The 22,231-nt window shown below is 50.5% G+C and overlaps 1 protein-coding gene across 2 annotated transcripts in view; it reads left to right on the top strand.

Annotated features, from left to right (window-relative positions):
• The window catches only part of DNAAF9 (dynein axonemal assembly factor 9), a 160,836-nt gene extending 146,757 nt beyond the window's left edge, over positions 1 to 14,079 (top strand). Inside the window, exons 32-38 of one of the 2 annotated variants that reach the window (XM_058432850.1) lie at positions 3,363 to 3,469; positions 3,837 to 3,911; positions 7,157 to 7,362; positions 8,080 to 8,145; positions 9,534 to 9,627; positions 10,696 to 10,823; positions 12,054 to 14,079. In XM_058432850.1, coding sequence (XP_058288833.1) covers positions 3,363 to 3,469; positions 3,837 to 3,911; positions 7,157 to 7,362; positions 8,080 to 8,145; positions 9,534 to 9,627; positions 10,696 to 10,808 — 661 coding nt within the window. In that variant the 3' untranslated portion in view covers positions 10,809 to 10,823; positions 12,054 to 14,079. Of the gene's footprint in view, positions 1 to 3,362; positions 3,470 to 3,836; positions 3,912 to 7,156; positions 7,363 to 8,079; positions 8,146 to 9,533; positions 9,628 to 10,695 lie in introns of both variants that reach the window. The other variant, XM_032142449.2, reaches the window with a different exon arrangement.
• Positions 14,080 to 22,231: the final 8,152 nt, after the last annotated feature.

Here is a 22,231-nt window from a genome sequence, read left to right as displayed (position 1 = left end):
ACATTTCCATTGCCCCAGAAAGCTCTGTTGAACAGTGCTGTTGTGAGAGCCTTGTTTGTGTTGTCTCATTTACACCAGTCCTGTGAAGTGGATTCCATTATTTTGTCATTTTACGGATAAGATACCGGGGCAGCAAAGAGTTAATGACTTGACAATTTATAGCTTAGTAAATGAAAGAAATAGATTTCAAACCCAGGTTGAATGGCTCAGAGCTTTTTCTCTTAGGCATCGTGCTACACGTATTCCTGTATAGAATGGACAATTTGTTTCTGCTCTGTTGAAGGTTTAGGGGAAGACCATTGTTAAAGCTTGGCCAGAATTAATCTCTCATGTTTATTTGGATTATCTTTGTTATTCTTACTCACTTTTCCCAAGCACCTCTCTACATCCTCCATACCACCCCTTACACCACCAACTTTTTTCCTAAGAAAAAATGATCTGGCCAGGCGTGGTGGCTCACGCCTGTAATCCCAGCACTTTGGGAGGCCGAGGCAGGCGGATCACAAGGTCAGAAGATCGAGACCATCCTGGCTAACATGGTGAAACCCTGTCTCTACTGAAAATAAAAAAAATTAGCCAGGTGTGGTGGTGGATGCCTGTAGTCTCAGATACTCGGGAGGCTGAGGCAGGAGAATGGCGTGAAGCCGGGAGGTAGAGCTTGCAGTGAGCTGAGATCACGCCACTGCACTCCAGCCTGGGTGACAGAGCGAGACTCTGTCTCAAAAAAAAAAAAAAAAAAAAAGGATCTACTATGCTGTAAAAAACAAAACCAAAAAAATCCCAGAGGGTCAGTATGTAAAATTAAAGGTTTTCAGGCATATTCTTAGAAGGAACCTCCGATTTGAGTCACGTCATACTTAAACAGTGAGTAAGTGGGTCATTTCTTATGTCTGAACAAGATAATGATATCTTAGCTAAAAATAAAGAAATGGAGCTTCTAGGGGGAACCTTCTTTCCAATGGCTACAGCCACTGACTCCCTTGCTGCCTGAACCTCTGGGTCCTGAGGCTCCTGTAATCACCACCAGCTGCCTAGAGAAGCACTGTTCTCCAGTCCTTACTGACTCATGCACAAGAACCTAGTTCAGGGCCCAGACACCTGGAGGCAGACTAATCCAGGAGGGAGTAGGGTAAGAGGGGCCCATTAGAAGACTGTGAATCTGGCCAGATGTGGTGGTGCACACCTGGAATCCCAGCACTTTGAGAGGCCAAGGCAGGTGGATCATGAGGTCAGGAGTTCGAGAGCAGCCTGGCCAACATGGTGAAACCCTGTCTCTACTAAAAATACAAAAGTTAGCCAGGCATGGTAGCGGGCACCTGTAGTCCCAGCTACTCGGGAGGCTGAGGCAGGAGAATGGCGTGAACCTGGGAGGCGGAGCTTGCAGCAAGCCGAGATCGCACCACTGCACTCTAGCCTGGGCAACAAGAGCAAAACTCTGTCTCAAAAAAAAAAAAAAAAAAAAAAGAATGTGAACTTTTTCCTCATCAGGAAGATCAGTCCTTATAGAGAGTCAGAGATGGAGGGACCCCAAAATTCTGTTTCAGGCCCCCCTCCTAAGTCCATTTCTAGGAATCAGATAATTTCATCTTTAACAAGATGGCAGTCATCAGTCTCCTACTCATCTCTATATATTACTCCCCTCCCACATGGGTCAGAGCCACCACCTCAGAGTGAATGGGCTTTAGTTCCAGGATGTGCTCCGCTCTGTGCTGTGCACACATTCTCTGCCACTTCCCTCCCACATCCTTCTCTGTTCCCATCCACCCTCCTTCCAGCTTTTCTGGTAGAACAGCTTGTTTCTAGTTGGGGCAGAAACCTTGCTGCCCCTACAAATTCCCCTAAGGATTCAGGTACCACAGAAGCCAGAGGCCACAGAAACCCCCAGTCTCCAAAATGACTTGTTTGGATGGGGAGAAGACAGGTCAGTCTCGCAAAAATCTTATGCCTACTACCTTACTTTAAAGAAATTACAAAGAATAAGATACTTTCAATAATTTAAAATTCAAAATTGCAGTGCTGTTTTAAAATACAGGAAATAGGGGCAGGTGCGGTGGCTCACGCCTGTAATCCCAGCACTTTGGGAGGCCCAGGTGGGTGGATCACGAGGTCAGGAGTTCAAGACCAGCCTGGCCAACATAGTGAAACCCCATCTCTATTAAAAATACAAAAATTAGCCGGGCGTGGTGGTGGGCACCTGTAATCCCAGCTACTTGGGAGGCTGAGGCGGAGAATCACTTGAACCTGGGAGGTGGAGGTTGCAGTGAGCCAAGATTGTGCCACTGCACTCCAGCCTGGGTGACAGAGCGAGACACCATCTCAAAAAAATAAAATTAATTAATTAATTAATTAATTAAAATAAAGGAAACAGGCTAGGCACAGTGACTCATGGCTATAATCTCAGCACCTTGGGAGGCTGTGGAGGGAGGATCACTTGAGGCCAGGAGTTCAAGACCAGCCTGGGCAGCATAGTGAGACCTTGTCTCTAATAAAAAATCAAAATTAGTTGGGCATGGTGGCATGTGTCATAGCAACTACTCAAGAAGCTGAGGTGGGAGGATGACTTGAGCCTGAGATGTCAAGGCTGTAATGAGCTATGATCACACCACTGCACTCCAGCCTGAGCAACAGAGCAAGACCCTGTCTCAAAGAAAATAGAGCAGAGATGCCCCAGTTCCTTCTGTGACAGGTGTACACATCTATACGTACAACCTGTTACGCTGCCTGCAACAAAATGGCAGGGCATAGTTGGAGCTCTTAAAGATATGGGAGCAAGGCCAGGTGCAGTGGCTTACACCTGTAATCCCAGCACTTTGGGAAGTTGAGGTGGGCGGATCACTTGAGGCCAGGAGTTTGAGACCAGCCTGGCCAACATGGTGAAACCTCGTCTCTACAAACAATACAAAAATTAGCTGGGTGTGGTGGCGCACACGCCTGTGATCCTAGCTACTCAGGAGGCTGAGGCAGGAGAATCGCTTGAACCCAGGAGGCGGAGATTGCAGGGAGCCAAGATCGCACCATTGCATTCCAGCCTGGGCAACAGAGGGAGACCTTGTCTCAAAAAAAAAAAAGAGAAATGGGAGGGCATCCTGAGCAAGAGCCCCCCACCGTACCAGGAAGGACCCCCAAACTCAGATGGGGACTGGGAGGCTTCAGAGGTACACAGGGTCTTTGACATCAAGGAATTGCTAGTCTAAGGTTAGGTAAAACCATCCTCAGAAAGCTGATTTAACTGGGCAGTCACGCTTCCCAGTCTCAAAATGAAAGAGGCACATACATATTTAAACAAGTTTTTGTGTGCAAAATGGCATAAAAGTAAGGGACAATTCAAATATTTGTACTTAAAATTTTTTAAACCTTTTAAGGTATGAAGGTAAATTGAATGCTGGATCAGTCTATCCCCTAATGGTTCAGATCTGCGTATGGTTTGGCCGTCCCTTGGAGAAGACTCGCTTTGTGGCCAAATGTAAAGGTAAGCCTTGCCTGAGATGTCCCAGACACTGGAAAAAGGGTGCCCCAGAGTTAATTCTGCCTCCTGGTACCATTTCAGTATTCTATGTGCTGTGTCTCTTCTTACCTTTTGAAACCAAAAGTAGACAGAGGGATTTGAGGATTGTGGGTGGCCACACAATTCGGTCTCCACTCCAGTGAAAGGGTTTTCCCTCCCCTGGGAACAGTGGCAAAGCCACAGGGGAGCAACAGAGTGTGGTGGGTAGAACCTGTGAACTCTAGACCCTGGTGTATGGTCCCTCCCCGGTCCCTAAAACTCCCAGCTGTGCTGTCCTGAATTTGGCTTGTGCCTCCATGTGGGTGACAGCCCTGTCCTCTTCCTCCACCAGCAATTCAGTCCTCCATCAAGCCAAGTCCTTTCTCCGGAAACATCTACCACATCCTGGGCAAAGTGAAGTTTTCAGGTAACCAGGGGCTGGGATTTGGGAGCTCTACACCATGGAGTGCTTGCATCTCATGATGTGAGTTCAGAGCCTCTGCTGGTGCTCTGCAGACCACTGATGCTCCTCAGACTCTCAGAAACCTTCCCCACCCTGGGCCTTCACGCCATCAGGCTTGTCCATCACCCCTCTCTGCCGAGGGCCTACTTAGTCTAGGTCCTCCTGTTCCGTGGCAGAGGTTTGCCCTCCTCTCCTGGATGACCTGCTCAGGGGCTCTTCTCACAGCTTTTTGAACTTCTTGTTCAGAGCCTTACACTCCACACCTCTTGAGCCAGTCATGGCTTCCTCTAGACCTAAAACCAGGAGCTGCCCCAATGCTGAGCTCTTCAGCTCCAGATCCATTTCTGACCTAAGTCTTTGAGTTTCCGTTTGCCTTCTCCTCTCTTCAGACTAGCAGGCCTGAGGATCACTTGTAGACCTCTGGAGCCCTTGCTGTCCTGGGGTGGGCATCAGAGAAGGCCTCAAAACCAGTAGGAGTCAGTCAACTCAATGTTGAGGAAAGGTACAGTATTCCAGGGGAAAGAAATAGCATTTGCTATAATCCAGAGGCAGGAAAGACACATTTCAGGAACCAAAAAGCATTTACTGTGACTGGAGCCTGGGAGTAGGGAGAGAGGGAGTGAGTCTGTTAGGGTGTCTTCAGCTGTTATCACAGAGAACCCCCACTCAGCTAGCAGGTGTTGGCTGTATAACAAGTGAGGCGCTCAAGCAGCGGAGCAAGGCCACTGAGGACCCAGGTGATGTATGTCTTCGTGTCCTCCCCTTCTTGGTGTGTCAGCTTGTCTTTCAGGTTCCTGCCCCTTATGGTTGCCAAGTGGTCTGGGTGTCAAAGCCAAAGGGTGTCAAAGCTACAGGTCTGGGTGTCAAAGCCAAACACTGCATCTAGCCAGTGAGGAGAGGCTGGCTCTTCCGGCGGGTGCCTTTGTCAGTGCAGCGCCTCCCCCCAATTTCTCTGCTGACTTATCTCATTGGATTGCTGTGCCTTTCTGGACCCATCACCCATGGGGGAGTTGGTATTGGAAGAAGAGGGAGACGATATGGGGGGTCGGCAACTATCAGTGTCTGCTGTAGGGAACCACTGAGGGCTTCAAGCATAGAACCATAATGGTTCAGATGGGAGAATTACATGGGTCCTTGGCTCATAGCTTTTGCTTAATTTATGTGATCAAATCAGAAACTTCGGCCCCATACCCAAGCCCACTGATCTCAGGCTCCAACAGCCAGCCCCTGCTGCTTCAGAGGTCTTGGTACTTTTGTTTTTCCCTCTCACCCATCACCTCCTTTTCTTCTTTATTTTTATTTCTTTTTTGGCCGGGTGCAGTGGCTCATGCCTGTAATCCCAGCACTTTGGGAGGCTGAGACGAGAGGATCACTTGAGGTCAGGAGTTCGAGACCAGCCTGGCCAATATGGTGAAACCCCATCTCTACTAAAAATAAAAAAAATTAGGCCGGGCTCAGTGGCTCACACCTGTAATCCCAGCACTTTGGGAGGCCAAGGCAGGCAGATCATTTGAGGCCAGCAGTTTGAGACCATCTGACCAACATGGTGAAACCCTGACTCTACTAAAAATACAAAATTAGCTGGGCGTGATGGTGGACACCTGTAATCCCAGCTACTCGGGAGGGTGAGACAGGAGAATCACTTGAACCTGGGAGGTGGAGGTTGTAGTGAGCCGAGATTGTGCCACTGCACTCCAGCTTGGGCAACAAGAGCGAAACTCTGTCTCAAAAAAAAAAAATTAGCCAGGCATGGTAGCACATGCCTTTAATCCCAGCTACTTGGGAAGCTGAGGTGGGAGAATCACTTGAACCCAGGAGGCGGCGGTTGCAGTGAGCCGAGATTGCGCCACTGCACTCCAGCCTGGGCGACAGAGTGAAACTCCATCTCAATATTTCTTTTCTCTTTTTATTTTTTGAAACAATGTCTCACTTTGTCACCTAGGCCAGAGTATAGTGGTTTGATCTTGGCTCACTGCATCCTTGACCTCCCAGGCTCAAGCAATCATCCTACCTCAGCCTCCCAAGTAGCTGGGACTATAGGCGTGAACCACCATGCCTGGCTGATTTTTTTCTTTTTTGTGGAGACAAGGTCTCCCTATGTTGCCCAGGCTGGTCTCAAATTCCCGGGCTCAAGTCATCCTCCTGCCTTGGCCTCCCAAAGTGCCGGAATTAAGGTATTAGCCACCACACCCAGCCTCTTGTTTATTTAGATCTGCTATTGACTCTTTTTTTTGTTCAAATTTAACCTCTCTTTTTTCTGGATCCTTTCTCATCTTGCCTTTCAGGGAGCCCTTGCCCACTTCTTGGGTCTCCAGTCACTCCTAGCCCTCATCTTAGCATGTAACACTTTTTCCCATTCTCATCTGTGTGACCTTCGTGCAACACTGCTGTACTGTTTTTTGTCTGTTTTGTTTTGTTTTTGAGACAGGGTCTTGCTCTGTTGCCCAGGCTGGAGTGCAGTAGTGCAATCCTAAGGTCACTGCCCACCCCAGCCTCCCAAGTAACTAGGACTACAGGAACACACCATCACACCCAGCTAATTTTTTTGTTGTACTGTTGGCTGTGCCCTCCTCCCTTGGCCTCTGAGGCCTCTGCTGGGAGCCGCCCACTTCTACCAAGGGGGTTTCTTTGCTTTTCCTCAACCACCTCTTCCATAACGGCTCTTCCAGCAACTACCAGGGACTATGTGGATTTTTCACGCTCAGGGTCTTACAGACTTTCAAATGCCACAAGTGCGGAGTCAAACTCTTCCTCTTCTCCCACCTATAAACCTTTTTTTTCTCTTGTGTTTCCCTTCTGGGATAATAGTGTCCACCTGATCACCCAGATCAGCCAAGCCAGAAACTTATTTTGTTCCTCTCTCTCTCTCTCTTACTCCATCCTTTCTTTTCCTTTTTAAAAAACAAAACAAAATGGGGTCTCCCTCTGTCACCCAGGCTGGAGTACAGTGGCGCAATCTCAGCTCACTGCAGCCTTGAATTCCTGGGCTCAAGTGCTCCTCCTGCCTCAGCCTCCTGAGTAGCTGGGACCGCAAGCATGAGCCACTGTGCTCACCTACTCCATCCTTTCTAAGCTGCTACCTGTCACATCAGTTCTCTCTCTTGCATTTTCTCGTGAATCTGTCCCAACCATCTACATTGTCACAGTCTTAGCATAGCTGTATCCTTTCAAGGCAGGTTCTCAGGGACTAGTGTGTGTTCTCCTTACAGACTCTGAGAGGACCATGGAGGTCTGCCACAACACACTGGCCAACTCCTTGAGCATCATGCCAGTTTTGGAAGGACCCACACCACCACCAGACTCCAAAAGCATATCTCAAGACAGCAGCGGGCAGCAGGAGTGCTACCTTGTGTTCATTGGCTGCTCCCTGAAGGAAGACAGCATCAAGGACTGGCTGCGGCAGTCAGCTAAGCAGGTGGTTTCCAGAGCCCAGACAGACCTGACACAGATGTGACCAAGACACCTCAGAGCTGCTGTTGGCCCTGAGAAGCCCCGCCACTGCCTCCCTGATGCCTCCCCACTGGACTTCCCCTCCCTGGCCCAGCCAGCAGGGACACTTTGAGAGAGGGAGGAAGCCACTCAGAGCAAACTCCAGGCACGCCTGCTATGTTGTTTGCTCTGTGAGCCAGGTTCTCTGCAAGCTTTGGGTGCTAAGCCTTGTAGCACAGCCTTGGGGGTTTAGTTCATCCTAGAACTCTGGGAATAGAGTTAGCTGAGGCCTGGGTCTTCTGTAGATGCTCATTAGGGACCTGTCTTTATACTGAGGCGTGGGCTGCCTCACTTGGATAAGCTTCTAAATGGTTCTTGATTGTGGGACCTCAGGCTGCCCCTTTGTCTGCCTCTCATTGGTAGGGTTTAGGGATAAGAATCTACAAAGAGGCACGACCATTCCCATTTATGAAAACACTGGGCTGTCCTCTGCTGCTTGTTCCCTGCTGGCTCACAGGGCTCTGTGATGGGAAGGTGGTTTTCTCAAAGAGCAGACAGGCAGAATATTATATATCCAGGCCATAGCGCACGTGCTTTCTCCACTGCAGAGATCTTAGTCGTGTAATAGAGCCCAGAGCCCTCCCCTGCCCATGCACTCCATGAGTTCTGCTGGGACCTGACCCTCCACTCCCCATCTCTGCAGAAGCCTCAGAGGAAAGCCCTGAAGACCAGGGGAATGCTGACGCAACAGGAGATCAGGAGCATCCACGTGAGTGCCTTGCCCTGGCTTCTCCCCTCGGTGGCCCAGGGCTGTCCTCGGCTTGCCTAGCTCTGTATTTTGGATTCTCTGAGTGAGGAGCTGTTTGTAGGACATGCTGGAGGTCTTGCTTCTCCCAGGCCACAGAGGGAAGCTGGGTACAGAATTCTGGCCTTTGCAGCCTCAGTGAGGAGGGCGCAGGAGACCTCTGGTGTGACCTGGGCATCAGATTGGGTAGAGCCAGTATTTGTGGGAGAAGCTGATGACCGGAGGCCCTGCCTTGGCACCTTGTTCAAGCAACTGCAGAAGACCTGTGTTACAGATGAACCAGCTAGAGCCCAGGCAAAAACTGTCTAGATCCAGAGGCTGCTTATAGGAAGGTTGTGGAACCTGAGGCCAGGATAAGAGGCTGATTGAGAGACCCCCTTGATGAGCCTCCCAGCCTCCAGGCTCTGACCCCCAGCCTCTGCCTCAGTCACCATGCTCACTGGGGCCTTTTCCTGAGGGGTTTGGGGACAAAAAGCTAAAAAGGACACAGAGTCTAGGTCCCCAGGATGCCAGAAGTGAGCAGGTGGGGCAGGAAAGTATTCTGGGACTCCAGGAGCCCCTGCTTTGGATTTGAGGGGGCCCCTTTCATAAACAGCTCCTATAGGCCCGGACAACCCTGGGTGCTCCTGGGGAGGACAACATGGGCATAAGGTAGTCCTTATAATGCATGTTCCCCCGAAAGCCAACCATGAACAAGGAGTTAAGTACAGGTAGTTTATTTTGGAAGTGATTCTAGGAGACACTAGGAAACAGGAGGATGAAAGAGGGGAGGGGGAAACAGCCAATAAAGAGTGTGTTCATGGCCGGGCGTGGTGGCTGACGCCTGTAATCCCAACACTTTGGGAGGCTGAGGTGGGTGGATCACTTGAGGTCAGGAGTTCAAGACCAGCCTGATCAATATGGTGAAACCCTGTCTCTACTAAAAATACAAAAATTAGCCAGGCATGTTGGTGCATGCCTGTAATCCCAGCTACTCGGGAGGCTGAGGCAGGAGAATTGCATGAACCCAGGAGATGGAGGTTCCAGTGAGCCAGGATCACGCCACTGCACTCCAACCTGGGTGACAAAGCAAGACTCAATCTCAAAAAAAAAAAAAAAAAGTGTGTTCACACATCTGTACCACTGCGCACCATGGGAGCTTCATCCCACTAGGACCTCCCAGAGCTCCTCACCTGAGAGGTGGGGAACCATCTCAGGCAGGGCTTGAGGTTTGCTGGGGGTGTTAGCTTCCTAGCTCCTCTGTACAGCAGAGTAGTCTCTCTTGCTAGGGAAATAGACTTGTTTGTTTTTAATGAGTGAGTGAAGTATAGAAAATAGTCAGATAATTATTACAGGTCTCTTTTTTCCTACAGGTAAAACGCCACTTGGAACCCCTACCTGCAGGCTACTTTTATAATGGCACCCAATTTGTTAACTTCTTTGGTGACAAAACTGATTTTCACCCGCGTATCCTTGGAACAGCGTGGTCCCTGTGTGGAACCCGGGCAGTGAGGCTGGGAGTGTGTGAGCCTGTCTGTAAAGCAGTTGTCTGCCAGAGCCATGCATCTGAGCCCCAGGAGCACTCTGCATGTCCACTGATGGGTCAGGAATGCACAGGGGCAAACCTCAGGGGCGAACTTTTCATTTCAGTCTCTAAAGCTGTTAAAGTTAAATTGCTCCTTTATTGAGTGGTTGCTAGTGTGACTCTGTGGGTTATAGTTTTTTGGTTTTGTCTTGTTTTAATATATATATATATATATATATATGTATTTATTTTGGAGATGGAGTTTCACTCTTGCTGCCCAGGCTGGAGTGCAGTGGCGCAATCTCAGCTCACTGCAACCTCCGTCTCCCAGGTTCAAGCGATTCTCCTGCCTCAGCCTCCCGAGTAGCTGGGATTACAGGCGCCTGCCACCATGCCCGGCTAATTTTGTATTTTTAGTAGAAACGGGGTTTCTCCGTGTTGGTCAGGCTGGTCTCAAACGCCCGACCTCAGGTGATCCTTCCGCCTCGGCCTCCCGAAGTGCTGGGATTACAGACATGAGCCACCGCGCCCAGCTTAGAGACGAGGTCTCGCCATGTTGCCCAGGCTGGTCTCAAACTCCTGGGCTCACGTGATCCATCTGCCTCAGCCTCCCAAAGTGCTAGTATGGCAGGCGTGAGCCACTGCGCCCAGCCTGTGGGTTATAGTTTGGATGCAGCTGCGGTGATATCCTGAAGTCTGTAGTCATCAGAGTCATGATTTACAAGTCAAAGACAGCCTAATTACAACAGTTAACCTGTGAAAAGATGGATAGGGCTGAAACTGAAGGGCTCAGTTCTAGGACCTCATTAACGTCCCTATGACAACAGCCATTGCATTCTTTGTAGCTGTGGTGCTGCCAGTATATACAGAGAGTCCATCAGGTTCCCTCTCTATGGGCCAGACACTCACTTCCTCAGCAAACCCCTCTCACCTGCCTACAGGCCCCTCTGGGCCCAAGCAGGCTCCTTTGTCCTCCAGGCTCACAGCTCTCTTCCTTAATGAGATACCAGTCATGGACCAGTTCATGAATGACTATGTGGAAGAAGCCAACCGGGAAATTGAGAAGTATAACCAGGAGCTGGAACAGCAGGAGTATCATGACCTCTTTGAGCTGAAGCCCTAGAGGAAGGCTGGGCCCGTACGTCCTGCAGAATGTCCACCTTGGAGATGGACGAACGGGTGTCTTAACCTCAGCTCTCCTGGAGACCTCTCCCTTAAGGGGCTGTCTTTGTTCTCCTTGGCCTATGTGTGCTGGCTTGAGTGCATGTTGTCTTTATTCCCTGTATAGCGCTGAAGAGCATCACCTGCACCATTGATTTTGGGGGTGGGGGGAATACTCAAGGATGAGCAGATAGGGCCTGCCCATCTACGTATGCAACTGGCAGTCCAGGAGCTCTGGGTTTCTGATAACAGGATCTCCTTTGTGCCCTTGAAGCTGGGGAGAAGCATTAGGATTACACAGAGGAGCTACTGGGACTTAGAAGGAACCCTGGCTGCCTGAACTGTGGCCATGTCTGGGAGGTGAGGCCACGACAGGCCTCAAGCCTCAGATGCTCCTCCACGAGAGCCATCTTCCCCAGTGGAGTGCCTGCCTCCCCTGCTAGGCCCCTTTCCCTGGAGGAGCTGGCCGTACTGGCCGTGGGCCCAGTCCTGGGAGGAGCAGCACAGCCTTGCCCAGGCCCAGTCCACAGAGCCAGCAGCTTGGGTTGAGATGAATAATGTGTTCACAAATGAGGAGATTTCCCTTCTGGACTAAACTGAAGGAGGCTTGTTGCTTTCCAGAGGTGTGTGGCTCTTAAGTTGACATCAGCTTTTCCCCTTGTGGGTGATTCTTTAGCTCTCCTGTCACATCATTCGGGTGTCCTAATGTAGGGACAACAAGAGCAAGCCTGCTGCTCAGGCCCCCTGGTGAGGCTTCACCTCACTGTGGAAGGGGGCGTCCTGCAGCTGGTTAGTCTTAGGCCTAGTGGCTGATCACTTGTGGGGTCAGTCTCCAGCACCCAGCCCTTCCACAAGCCTTGCCAAGGAAGGCCTGCTTTTCAGCCACAAACTTCAGGAAACTCATCCCCCCACTCCCCAAAGCGTTGTTGCTGGCCCTGGGCTTGTGTGGCTCCTAAGGATTGGGAATTTGAAATAATTGCAATACCTGAGTTAGAATTCCTTCTAATGGCATTGTTTTCAGCTGGACCATAAAGCAGAGGGGAATTACAAGTGTGTCCCATGCCTGACCTTCATAATTGGTGCGGGGGACAGGGGAGTCACAGCCACTGATATTTAGGTGATGTCTCTTAGGACTTCAGTGCCTCAGCTGCCTGAACTGTAAATGTTTTCTGAATTTCACATTTTTCTTTTTTTTTGCATGCCTTAGGAAGAAGCACATAGGTAAAACCAGCAGTTTCCAGTAATATAGGGGGTTTTTGAGCAAGGACCCTGGAGTAGCAGAGAGACAGGATGGAGCACATGTAGTCTGTGTGCCTGGTCACACAGAGGCCTGCATGCAAGTAGCAAAGCAGCTCTCAAGGGCTTGTCAGTAAAATATATTAGAAAAAGAAACAATTTGAAGCCAAATGAACAAAACTCCAGATACCATTGATAAGAAATTTTGCATCAAGAAGGGCTTCTGAAAAGACCCACGTGCTCCAGTCCCAGCTCCAAAAGCCACTGGTGACAAGGGCCCCACTTTGGAACCTAAGTCTGGGAGCCCCCTGACTTCTGGCTGGCCAGAGGCTGGGGTCTGTCAAGGGCTTGCCTCTGCTTCAGAATCAATAACATAGATCTTAAGTGCAATTGATTAATAAGCAATGAGTTACTGTAGCTTCCTTTAGCTCTACCGAGCTCTTTTTAAAAACTCAAACTTGAGCAGCCTTAGAAAGGGGGTTGGGGGGTGGGAACCACAGGCCATTTCTCTAAGTGGGCTGCTGTGAAGTTTTAAATGAAAGCTCTAGCTTTAGGAGCTTGAGCCATTTCCTGACTGCACTGGCCTGGCAGTCTGGCTGCTGCACAAGAGTTTTTAAAGAGGGGTCGGAGCCCGCCCATGAGAGCGGGTCTTCTCACCATGTGGGGCTATACTACGTGGTGGTCTTGGTTTCTGTTCATAGAAATGCTCTCTCACCAACTTGCCCCACTGTCCCAACTCCTCTCCTCTTAGAGAAAAAAACTGTGATTACCTCAACTTGAATATGAAACTGTGATTGAAAAAAGTCAAAACGTTAAGCACCAAAGCCAAAAAGGCAAAACTGACTGAGGCCTCTGTCGATGCTCCTCAGCCTACTCGGGAACGTGAAGGGGCAGCTGGCGAAAGGGCATTCCTGGGGCCACTTGCTCTGCCCCACTGATAAGGCACACCAGCGGTGCACTGTGTGAGCTCCTTTGAGGACTGAGGCCAGGGGATGCCTCCTGGAACCTGCCAGGCCTCTCTGTTCTGTGAAGTTCAGTATCCACTTGATTCCTCCAGGCAGCGCTCCAGGTGGGAGGAGCAGGGTCTTCCACTGTCTCCAAAGGAATGGCTATGACACTGCTTTTGACCACAGAAGTGGATCCAGGGACCCAGCAAAGACAGCGGGGGTGGGTTCCTAGGGACAGGCAGTCCTCCAGGGACTTACATGCTTTTTGCCAACTTTCCTGTTAGCAGCTTCAGTTTATATCACCCAGAGTGCGTGGGATAATGTTGAAGTCGCTGAAGTTATGGGTTATTTTATGTTTTTACATGGGATTTTTCTGTTTTCGATTGGAAGAAGAAGACAGAAATTGGAGAAAATGGGATGATTATCCTAAGGAAGGGCCGTTGGCAAGGAGTTGAGCCAGCCCCTCTGAGCCCTAGGGGCTCTCTGACCTGAAGCCTGGACATTGGGCCCTTCGGGTCGCAAGAAAAAGTTCCCTCCTAAATTCTATTAGGATTTTGGAGAATTTTTGCACAGTAATAAGCTCTGGGTTGCTCTTTGGGCTTCTCAAAAGGGAAAAGTTCAATTCAAAGATTGTAAACTACGAAGTATTCCAGCCGTGTTGCTGATCTAGTTGGATAGTTGTACCTCAAAAAAGTAGGTGAGAACTGGCTTCCTCATTATCCCAGGGTGTCAAATACTAATGACATAAGAGCTCACTTACGTGCCAAAATTCACTTTTGTACTAGTTTTTCAGTGCTTTAATATTTGTAACTTAAATTTTAAAACTCGTATTTACAAACACTACTGTAACTTCAGTGAAACTGAATTGTGTGATTGAAGCTTTTTGCTTATCATAATATTTATTACACTACTTAATTCAGTAAATATATAAAAGTAGCCTTCAATTTATTTTTATATTATTTTACATGTTTTTACCTGCAGTTGTGTATGTGAATTTACCTTGGTAATCGAGATGTCATGCTAAGGACCAATAAACTTATCACTGAACAAGCAAGGCCTCCAGTTGATGCCTGTGCCATAGGCTCAGTCCCGTGGTGCTCCTGGGGCGGGGGTGATGGGGGCCGGCCCTCAGCCTCCCCCGGACGCCTCTGCTGGGGATGCTGCGGGGAGTCCTCGGAGCTCACACTCCCTCCCTAGACGCCGGAGCAGCCCGTGGAGAATAAAATTCATCTGAAGAAACCACACTGGCTTGGGGGGTGGGAACTTGGGGAGTCCCAGAAGTCGGGGAGGGGCTCAAGGAAGCCGGCTATGGGAACGGGGCTCTCCGGGGCCCTCCTGCCCCGCCCGGGTCCCTCACCCTCGTCTTAGGCCGCGGTGCGCGGGTGCCGGTTCTCGGCCCCAGCCTGCCGCGGCCGAGCTGCAGTAGGAAACACGCCTTTCCAGCCTGATGGGCGCTTTTCCACGCAGTGAAAGCTCGGCGAGGTGGCTCCTCGGTCCTACTTTATACATGGGAACGACTGGAGGCGCTGACGGGTCAAGTAAGGGACGGATTTGGCGCTGCGCGTTGGAACCGCAAGTTCTAACGGGGAGGTTTGCCGGAGCCCGCGGAGCTCTAGAGGAGCGACCAGAAAGGCATCAGCTGTCCCCGTGCAAGCTCGGGTTCCACTCGCCAGGCGGTTCCTGCCGCACGTGGCGCGGGCCTCCCAGCTGACCACACCCCGGGCCCCCGCTGGGCGCGCAGGGAGGTGAGGAAAAGGGGCGCCCGTTGCCAGTCCATAGACACCCTGCTTCCTGTCAACCAGTCGCTGGGTGGGACAAGGGAAAATGCCCCACTGGGCAGATGTGGAAGCTGGCCCGGGGGGAAGGGTGTAGCCTCCGCAGATAGCTTCAGGTGATTGGATGGTGGTCTTAGGTGTGGAAGTTCCTTGAGATAAATTAGTCCTGTGCAAACCAAATGCAAATCTGCACGGGAAGGGCCTGGTAGACTTGGGGGAGGGGGCTGGCAGCAATGTTACCCCTTCACAACCTCTTCCCCAGAGCCTCGGCATCCCCATCCTGCAGGCCGGGGTTTGAACTTTGATGGAGCGCCTGTGCTTGCATTACGGCAAAACCTCTAGGGTTTGGGGATTAACCCCTAGGAATTGCCAGAACGATGGGGAGACAGTAAATGATGAAGGGCTCTCAGAGGGACTTAGAGGCCAGGAAACCTGAGAATGGGGAAGGGATCCCATCTTCCACCTGGAGCCCTCAGTAGGGACAGGGGACTACTGAAACCCTAGTGCTGCTTACCAGAGTGGGAGCCCCAGAGTCAGGGAATCTTGGCAGAGTCGATTGTGGAAAGTGATTTAGAGCAGATCTCATGTGGAGCTGCTGAAAATCAGAGAGCCTGCCAAGGAACACGGAGAAACACCAATGTTTATCCTACACTCTAGGGAAAAGTTATGCCCAAAGAAGACATGACCATGTGACCCACTTCCAGCCCATGACAGAAAGAGATCAGCTTGGTTTCTGCAGGAGTCCAGACTAGTACCAGCTACAAGTCAGCCGGGCCCAGGCACTAATATGTCATCAGAACCCTCTCTCTATCTTTGGTGGCTTCATTCTTCCTCTGCAGCAAGCTTCCTCTACACCACCAGCAGCACCTGGGTCCCAAAGGCAAGGATCACATTCTCATCCCTGAATAGTTACAATGGTCAGGAGGAATGGAGTTTTCTGATTAGCCTGGCCTTGGGTCTCCATACCAGGCCCATCTGAGAGGTGGGCCCCCCACAGAATGGCTTGCTCCCCTGAACCAGCATTACACATCTCCCTGCAGTTTCTGAGCTTTTCTGATGTCAGACACCTACTTGATTTTTTTTTTTTCCGAGACAGTCTTGCTCTGTCACCCAGGTTGGAGTGCAGTGGCGAGATCTCGGCTCACTGCAACCTCCACCCCCTGGGTTCAAGAGATTCTGCTGCCTCAGCCTCCCGGGTAGCTGGGATTATAGGCACATGCCACCACACCCAGCATTTTTTTTTTTTTTTTTTTTTTTGAGACGGAGTCTCGCTCTATTGCCCAGGCTGGAGTGCAGTGGCGCAATCTCGGCTCACTGCAAGCTCTGCCTCCCGGGTTCACGCCATTCTCCTGCCTCAGCCTCTCCGAGTAGCTGGGACTACAGGCGCCCGCCACCACGCCCGGCTAATTTTTTGTATTTTTAGTAGAGACGGGGTTTCACCGTGGTCTCGATCTCCCGACCTCGTGATCCGCCCGCCTCGGCCTCCCAAAGTGCTGGGATTACAAGCGTGAGCCACCACGCCCGGCCTCCCAGCATTTTTTTTTATTTTATTTTATTTTATTTTTACTAGAGGCAGGGTTTCACCACGTTGAGAATGCTGGTCTTGAACTCCTGACCTCAAGTGATCCACCATCCTTAGCCTCCCAAAGTGCTGGGATTACAGGCATGAGACACCACACCTGGCTTTTTTTTTTTTTTTTTTTTTTTGACAGAGTCTCACTCTGTTGTCCAGGCTGGAGTGCAGTGGTGCAATTACAGCTCACTGCAGCCTCAATCTCCCGGGGCTCAGGTAATCTCCCATCTCAGCTTCTTGAGTAGCTAGGACTACAGGCATGTGCCACCTCACCCAGCTAACCTACATGATTTTTTTTTTTAAACAGAGTCTCACTCTGTAGCCTAGGCTATGGATCACGGCTCACTGCAGCCTCAACCTCCCCTGGGTTCAGGTCATCCTCCCCACTCAGCCTCCTGAATAGCTGGGACTACAGGTTCACACCACTATGCTGGGCCAAATTTTGCATTTTTTGTAGAGATGTTATCTATGTTGCCCAGGCAGGTCTCAAACTCTTGGGCTCAAGCGATCCTCCTGCCTTGGCCTCCCAAAGTGCTATGTTACAGGTGTAAGCCACTGCACCCAGCCCATTGTTTGGTTTTATAGTGCCTCAGCACAACCCAGGGATACCAATGATCATGGGATCCTGTTTGACAATCTATTTTTCTTAAACAAAAGAAAGGTCAAAAAAAAAAGAAGAAGAGAAAAAGACAGGTCATGTAGAGCCGGGCACGGTGCCTCACACCTGTAATCCCAGCACTTTGGGAGGCCAAGGCAGGCACATCACTTGAGGTCAGGAGTTCTAGACCAGCCCGGCCAACATGGTGAAACCTTGTCTCTACTAAAAATACAAAAATTAGCCGGGCGTGGTGGCAGGTGCCCATAATCCCAGCTACTCAGTGGGGCCGAGGCAGGAGAATCACTTGAACCCAAGAGGCGGAGGTTGCAGTGAGCCGAGATCCTGCCATCGCACTCCAGCCTGGGCGACAGAGCGAGACTTTGTCTCAAAAAAAAAAAAAAAAAAAAAGGCTGGGCGCCGTGGCTCACACCTGTAATCCCAGCACTTTGGGAGGCCGAGGCGGGTGGATCACGAGGTCAGGGGTTCAAGACCAGCCTGACCAACATGGTGAAACCCTGTCTCTACTAAAAATACAAAAATCAGCTAGGCGTGGTGGCGGGCGCCTTTAATCCCAGCTACTCAGGAGGCTGAGGCGGGAGAATTGCTTGAACCTGGGAGGCGGAGGTTGCAGTGAGCCGAGATGCCGCCACTGCACTCCAGCCTGGGCGACAGCGAGACTCCGTTTCAAAGAAAAAAAAAGAAAGAAAGGTCATATAGACTATGATGTGGGGAATGGGCTGCTGCTCCGCGTGGGTGGAGGTGAGAAGTGGACCAACTGGAGAGCCATTTTGAAGGAACAATTGACAAGACCATGACTAACTAGGCAACAGCTAAGGAGATGACCTCGAGGTAAAAGTGGAAAAAGCCCAAGTGGAAAAAACCTAACGTTTTGAAACAAATCCAAAGACTTTTTTTGTTTCATTCTCTAAAAATTTGACGAAAAGTAAATTTGTTTATCCACAAATTATTCCTGTTTTTCCCAGGCCTCTGCATTCCTAAATTGACCAGCTAAAAGAGTTTGGTTTTTTAAAAAATTACATCAGGTTCAATAAATTTTATGTCCTACTCATAAATGACTGTAAATCTGTAAAATATATATATATTAACCAAATAAAGTGTGAATAATTTTCATTTTATCCCACAAATTACTACTGCTTTTCTTGCAGCAATAAAGTGTGATTTTTGTTTTCCTCTCACGACTGAACATATTTAAGAAACTTTACATCTCTACTCTGAAATTTCATGCCTGGATGAATGTACAAATAGAGAAATAAGGACAACAGGAAATGGAAAGATGGTTTGATAAGATTATTTCAGTTTGAGACAAAATTCATGGAATTTTCTAGCTATGAAAACTCCATTCCAGCTTATTTGTTTTATAGATAACAGTGATCAGAGATCTAAAGAGGCTGGAGGTCTTGCTCCAGGGTGTCGCCCTGGGCCTCTCTCTCCCCTGTGCCTCCGAATTCCTGGGAGGAGTTGGGGCTGGAGAGGAAGGTGACCTGGATGGGGCCTCAGGCCACATCAGCCCCCAGTGGTGACATCCAGGCCCCTGAGCAGGATGGGGACCAGCGAGGAGAGCCATGGGTGAGGAAGACATGAGGGACACAGATCAGCCAAGGATGGCCAGGAGGTGACAGGCTACCCAGAGAACCTTAGGGTCACCAGGTAGAATTCTTCCTTGGGTAGCAGGTGATGGGATTTTGATGGAGTAGGGCCTGGGGGTAGATGAGGGTGGGGAAGGAAGCCAGTGTTTGGTTGTGAGAGGCTGGGCTGTGGAGGGCAGAGAGGCCTGACAGGAGGGCAGTGGGGCAGCCCCGGAATCTTCCTGCCCAGTGGTCTCCTGCATGCCTGCCGCAAGACCTTGACAGTCTGTGTGCCTGGAATTCATGAGCTTTTAGAATCAGTGAGCCGAGAGCCCTAGCCCACTCCTGCCCATGCTAGCTTTGGACTGTGAGTATGGACGGAGGGGTGGGGCAGACGGATGCCATCCTGAGGGGAGCAGGTCCTTGTTAACCCTCTGCAGGGCAGGGGCTCCTTGCCCTCCTGGATGCCCTTATGTTATAGGAGCCTGGATCTTTCTCTCAGTAGAGGTAGATGGCAACTGAGAGAGGGCTTACCGCTGTGTTTGTTGAGCACCAAAGGGTTATCCTCCCACCTACCCAAGGGGCCTGGAGATGCCCCCCAGGAAAGAAAGGAGGCCAGTGGAGGCTATGTTCCCCCTCCCAGCACCCTGCAGCACTACCAGGACAACCAGTCTCATGCTGGGCTCCCATGGATAGAAAGCAAAAGCTGACGGGACGGGAAGAGTTATGGGGTGGGGGAAGACAGTCCAAACAAAGATTGAGATCTCTTGAAGCCAGGTGTTCGGGACCAGCCTGGGCAACATAGCAAGGGCGTCTTTTCCAAAATTTTTGAAAATAAAAAAATTAGCCGAGCGTGATGACATCTGCTTGTAGTCCCAGCTACTTGGGAGGCTGAGGTAGGAGGATGAGTTGAGCCCAGGAGGTCAAGGCTGCAGTGAGCTGTGACTGTGCCACTGTAATCCAGCCTGGGTGACAGAGAAAGACCCTGTCTAAAACAATTAAAAAAGATTTGGAGGGGAACAGGAGACTGGCATGGTTGCTGGGGTCCAGTTAGACCAACAGGGAGTATCAGGCAGTTGATTCAGTGGGCAGATGAGCCCAGTCACTTGGCCTGGTTCAGAGCTGGACATAGGGCTCCCACAAATAACTAACCATTACAGATGACAAGTCCTCAATCATAGAGAGATAGCGTGGGAACAGCACCTCTCCTCCCCAGGAACAGCGAGGAGGCGGAGCAGCTGCAGCTGGAGAAGGGCTGCCAGGGGCTGAGAACGCTGGTCAAGGCAGCGGGAGCCCCAAGAGGCTGGTAAAATCCCAGTGACTTGAGAGAGAGCGGCTGGCTGCGAGGTATGGGAAGCCATGCCTGCCAAGGGTCCAAGGAAGGCTATGGCAACCAGGATGCTGCAGACCCGAGGTAGAAATAAAAGGACTCAGCCGAGTGCTGTGGCTCACGCCTGTAATTGCAATTTGGGAGGCCAAGGTGCACAGATTGCGGGAACCTGGGAGATCGAGGCTGCAGTGAGCAGTGATCTCACCGCTGCACTCCAGCCTGGGCGACACAGCAAGCCCCTGTCTTAATGAATAAATAAATATAAAAAAAATAAGGCTGGGCACAGTGGCTCACGCCTGTAATCCCAGCACTTTGGGAGGCCGTGGCAGTGGATCACCTGAGGCCAGGAGTTCAAGACCAGCCTGGCCAACATGGCAAAACCCCCTCTACCAAAAATACAAAAATTAGCCAGGCATGGCAGGCGGATCACGAGGTCAGGAGATCGAGACCATCCTGGCTAACAGGGTGAAATCCCATCTCTACTAAAAGTACAAAAAATTAGCCGGGCATGGTGGCGGGCGCCTGTAGTCCCAGCTAGTCTGGAGGCTGAGGCAGGAGAATGGCGTGAACCCAGGAGGTGGAGCTTGCAGTGAGCCGAGATGGCACCAGCGCACTCCAGCCTGGGCAACAGTGCAAAACTCTGCCTCAAAAAAAAAAAAAACAAAAATTAGCCAGGCATGGTGGTGCATGCCTGTAATCCCAGCTCCTGGGGAGGCTGAGGCAGGAGAATCGCTTAAACCTGGGAGACGGAGGTTGCACTGAGCCAAGATTGCATCACTGCACTCCAGCCTGTGAGACAGAGTGAGACCCCGTTTCTCTCAAAAAAAAAAAAAAATTAGCCAGGCACAATGGTGCGCACCTGTAGTCCCAGCTGATGTGGGAGGATCGCCTGAGGCCAGGAGATCGAGGCTACAGTGAGCCATGTTTGTGCCGCTGCACTCCAGCCTAGGTGGCAGAGCGAGACTCTGTCTCAACAAAATAAAAATCAAAGAAATAAAATGACTCAGTGAAATCTGGCCATCCGGGGTGAGAGGAAGGAGGCAGAGGGGAGTCAGGAGTATCTGGCTGGGATGCCCATTAGGCTAGACCAGAAAGTCTGAGTGGAATGGAGGATGGAGGATGGAGAAGAGAGCTTTGGGAGGGCGTCATAGGCCTGAAATGCCTCCATGGAGATATCTGCCTTTAACACTCCATTGGGTTTTTTGTTTGTTTTGAGATGGGTGGGTCTCCCTATGTTGCTCAAGCTGGTCTCAACACTCCTGAGCTCAAGGGATCCTCCCATCTCATCCTCCCTAGTAGCTGGGATTATAGGTATGTGCCACCGCACCGGGTTTACTTTTTGTTTTTTGTTTCGTTTTGTTTTGTTTTGTGTTTCTTTTTGAGATGGAGTCTCAGCAGTTTCAGTGGTGTGGTGGGGACAAAAGACAGGTATAAGTCGGTTGAAGAGACATAGCGGGAGGGGCATGGAGCTCTGGAGAAACTTCCTCTTAAATGCAGCTGAGGGATAAGGCAGCACCCGGAGGGCAAGGGGCTTTAAGGGAATTTTTTTTTTTTTTTTTGAGACAGAGTCTCGCTCTATTGCCTGGGCTGGAGTGCAGTGGCACGATCTCAGCTCACTGCAACTTCCACCTGCCGGGTTCAAGCGACTCTCCTGCCTCAGCTTCCCAAGTAGCTGGGACTACAGGCATGCGCCTCTATGCCCAGTTAATTTTTTTTGTATTTTTAGTAGAGACGGGGTTTTACCATGTTGGTTAGCCAGGATGGTCTCCATCTCTGGACCTTGTGATCCACCCACCTCGGCCTCCCAAAGTGCTGGGATTACAGGCGTGAGCCACTGTGCCCGGCCGGGAATATTTTGTTTTTAAAATGAGCCTTTTCTTTTTGAGACAGGGTTTCCCTCTGTCACCATGGCTGGAGTGCAGTGATGCAGTCTTGGCTCACTGCGGCCCTGACCTCCCTGTCTCAAACAATCCTCCCACCTCAGCCTCCTGAGTGGCTGGGACCACAGGCGTGTGTCACCATACCTGGCTAAGTTTTTGTAATTTTAGTAGAGACGGGGTTTCACCGTGTTGCCCAGGTTGGTCTCGAATTCCTGAGCTTGAGCAATCCTCTCACTTCTGCCTCCCGAAGTGCTGGGATTACAGGTATGAGCCACCAAGCCCGGCCTAAAAATGAGATGTTATACATTTACTTCAGATCCCAGATTCTACAATCCACAGGCAAGATAAGTGGCATCAGGGGAGGACAGCAGAAAACTGTTAAGTGTGCCTTGTGGAACCCAGCGGTTACAGTTTCAAGTCCACAGCCCAGTAAAGTCTGAGACCCCAAGGGAGGGAATCA

Source organism: Hylobates moloch, unplaced genomic scaffold, assembly GCF_009828535.3.
Source record: "Hylobates moloch isolate HMO894 unplaced genomic scaffold, HMol_V3 SCAFFOLD_21, whole genome shotgun sequence".
Classification (NCBI taxonomy): Eukaryota; Metazoa; Chordata; class Mammalia; order Primates; family Hylobatidae; genus Hylobates; species Hylobates moloch.
Note: the sequence above shows the minus strand (reverse complement) of the source record. Positions and strands in the feature narration are given on the sequence as shown.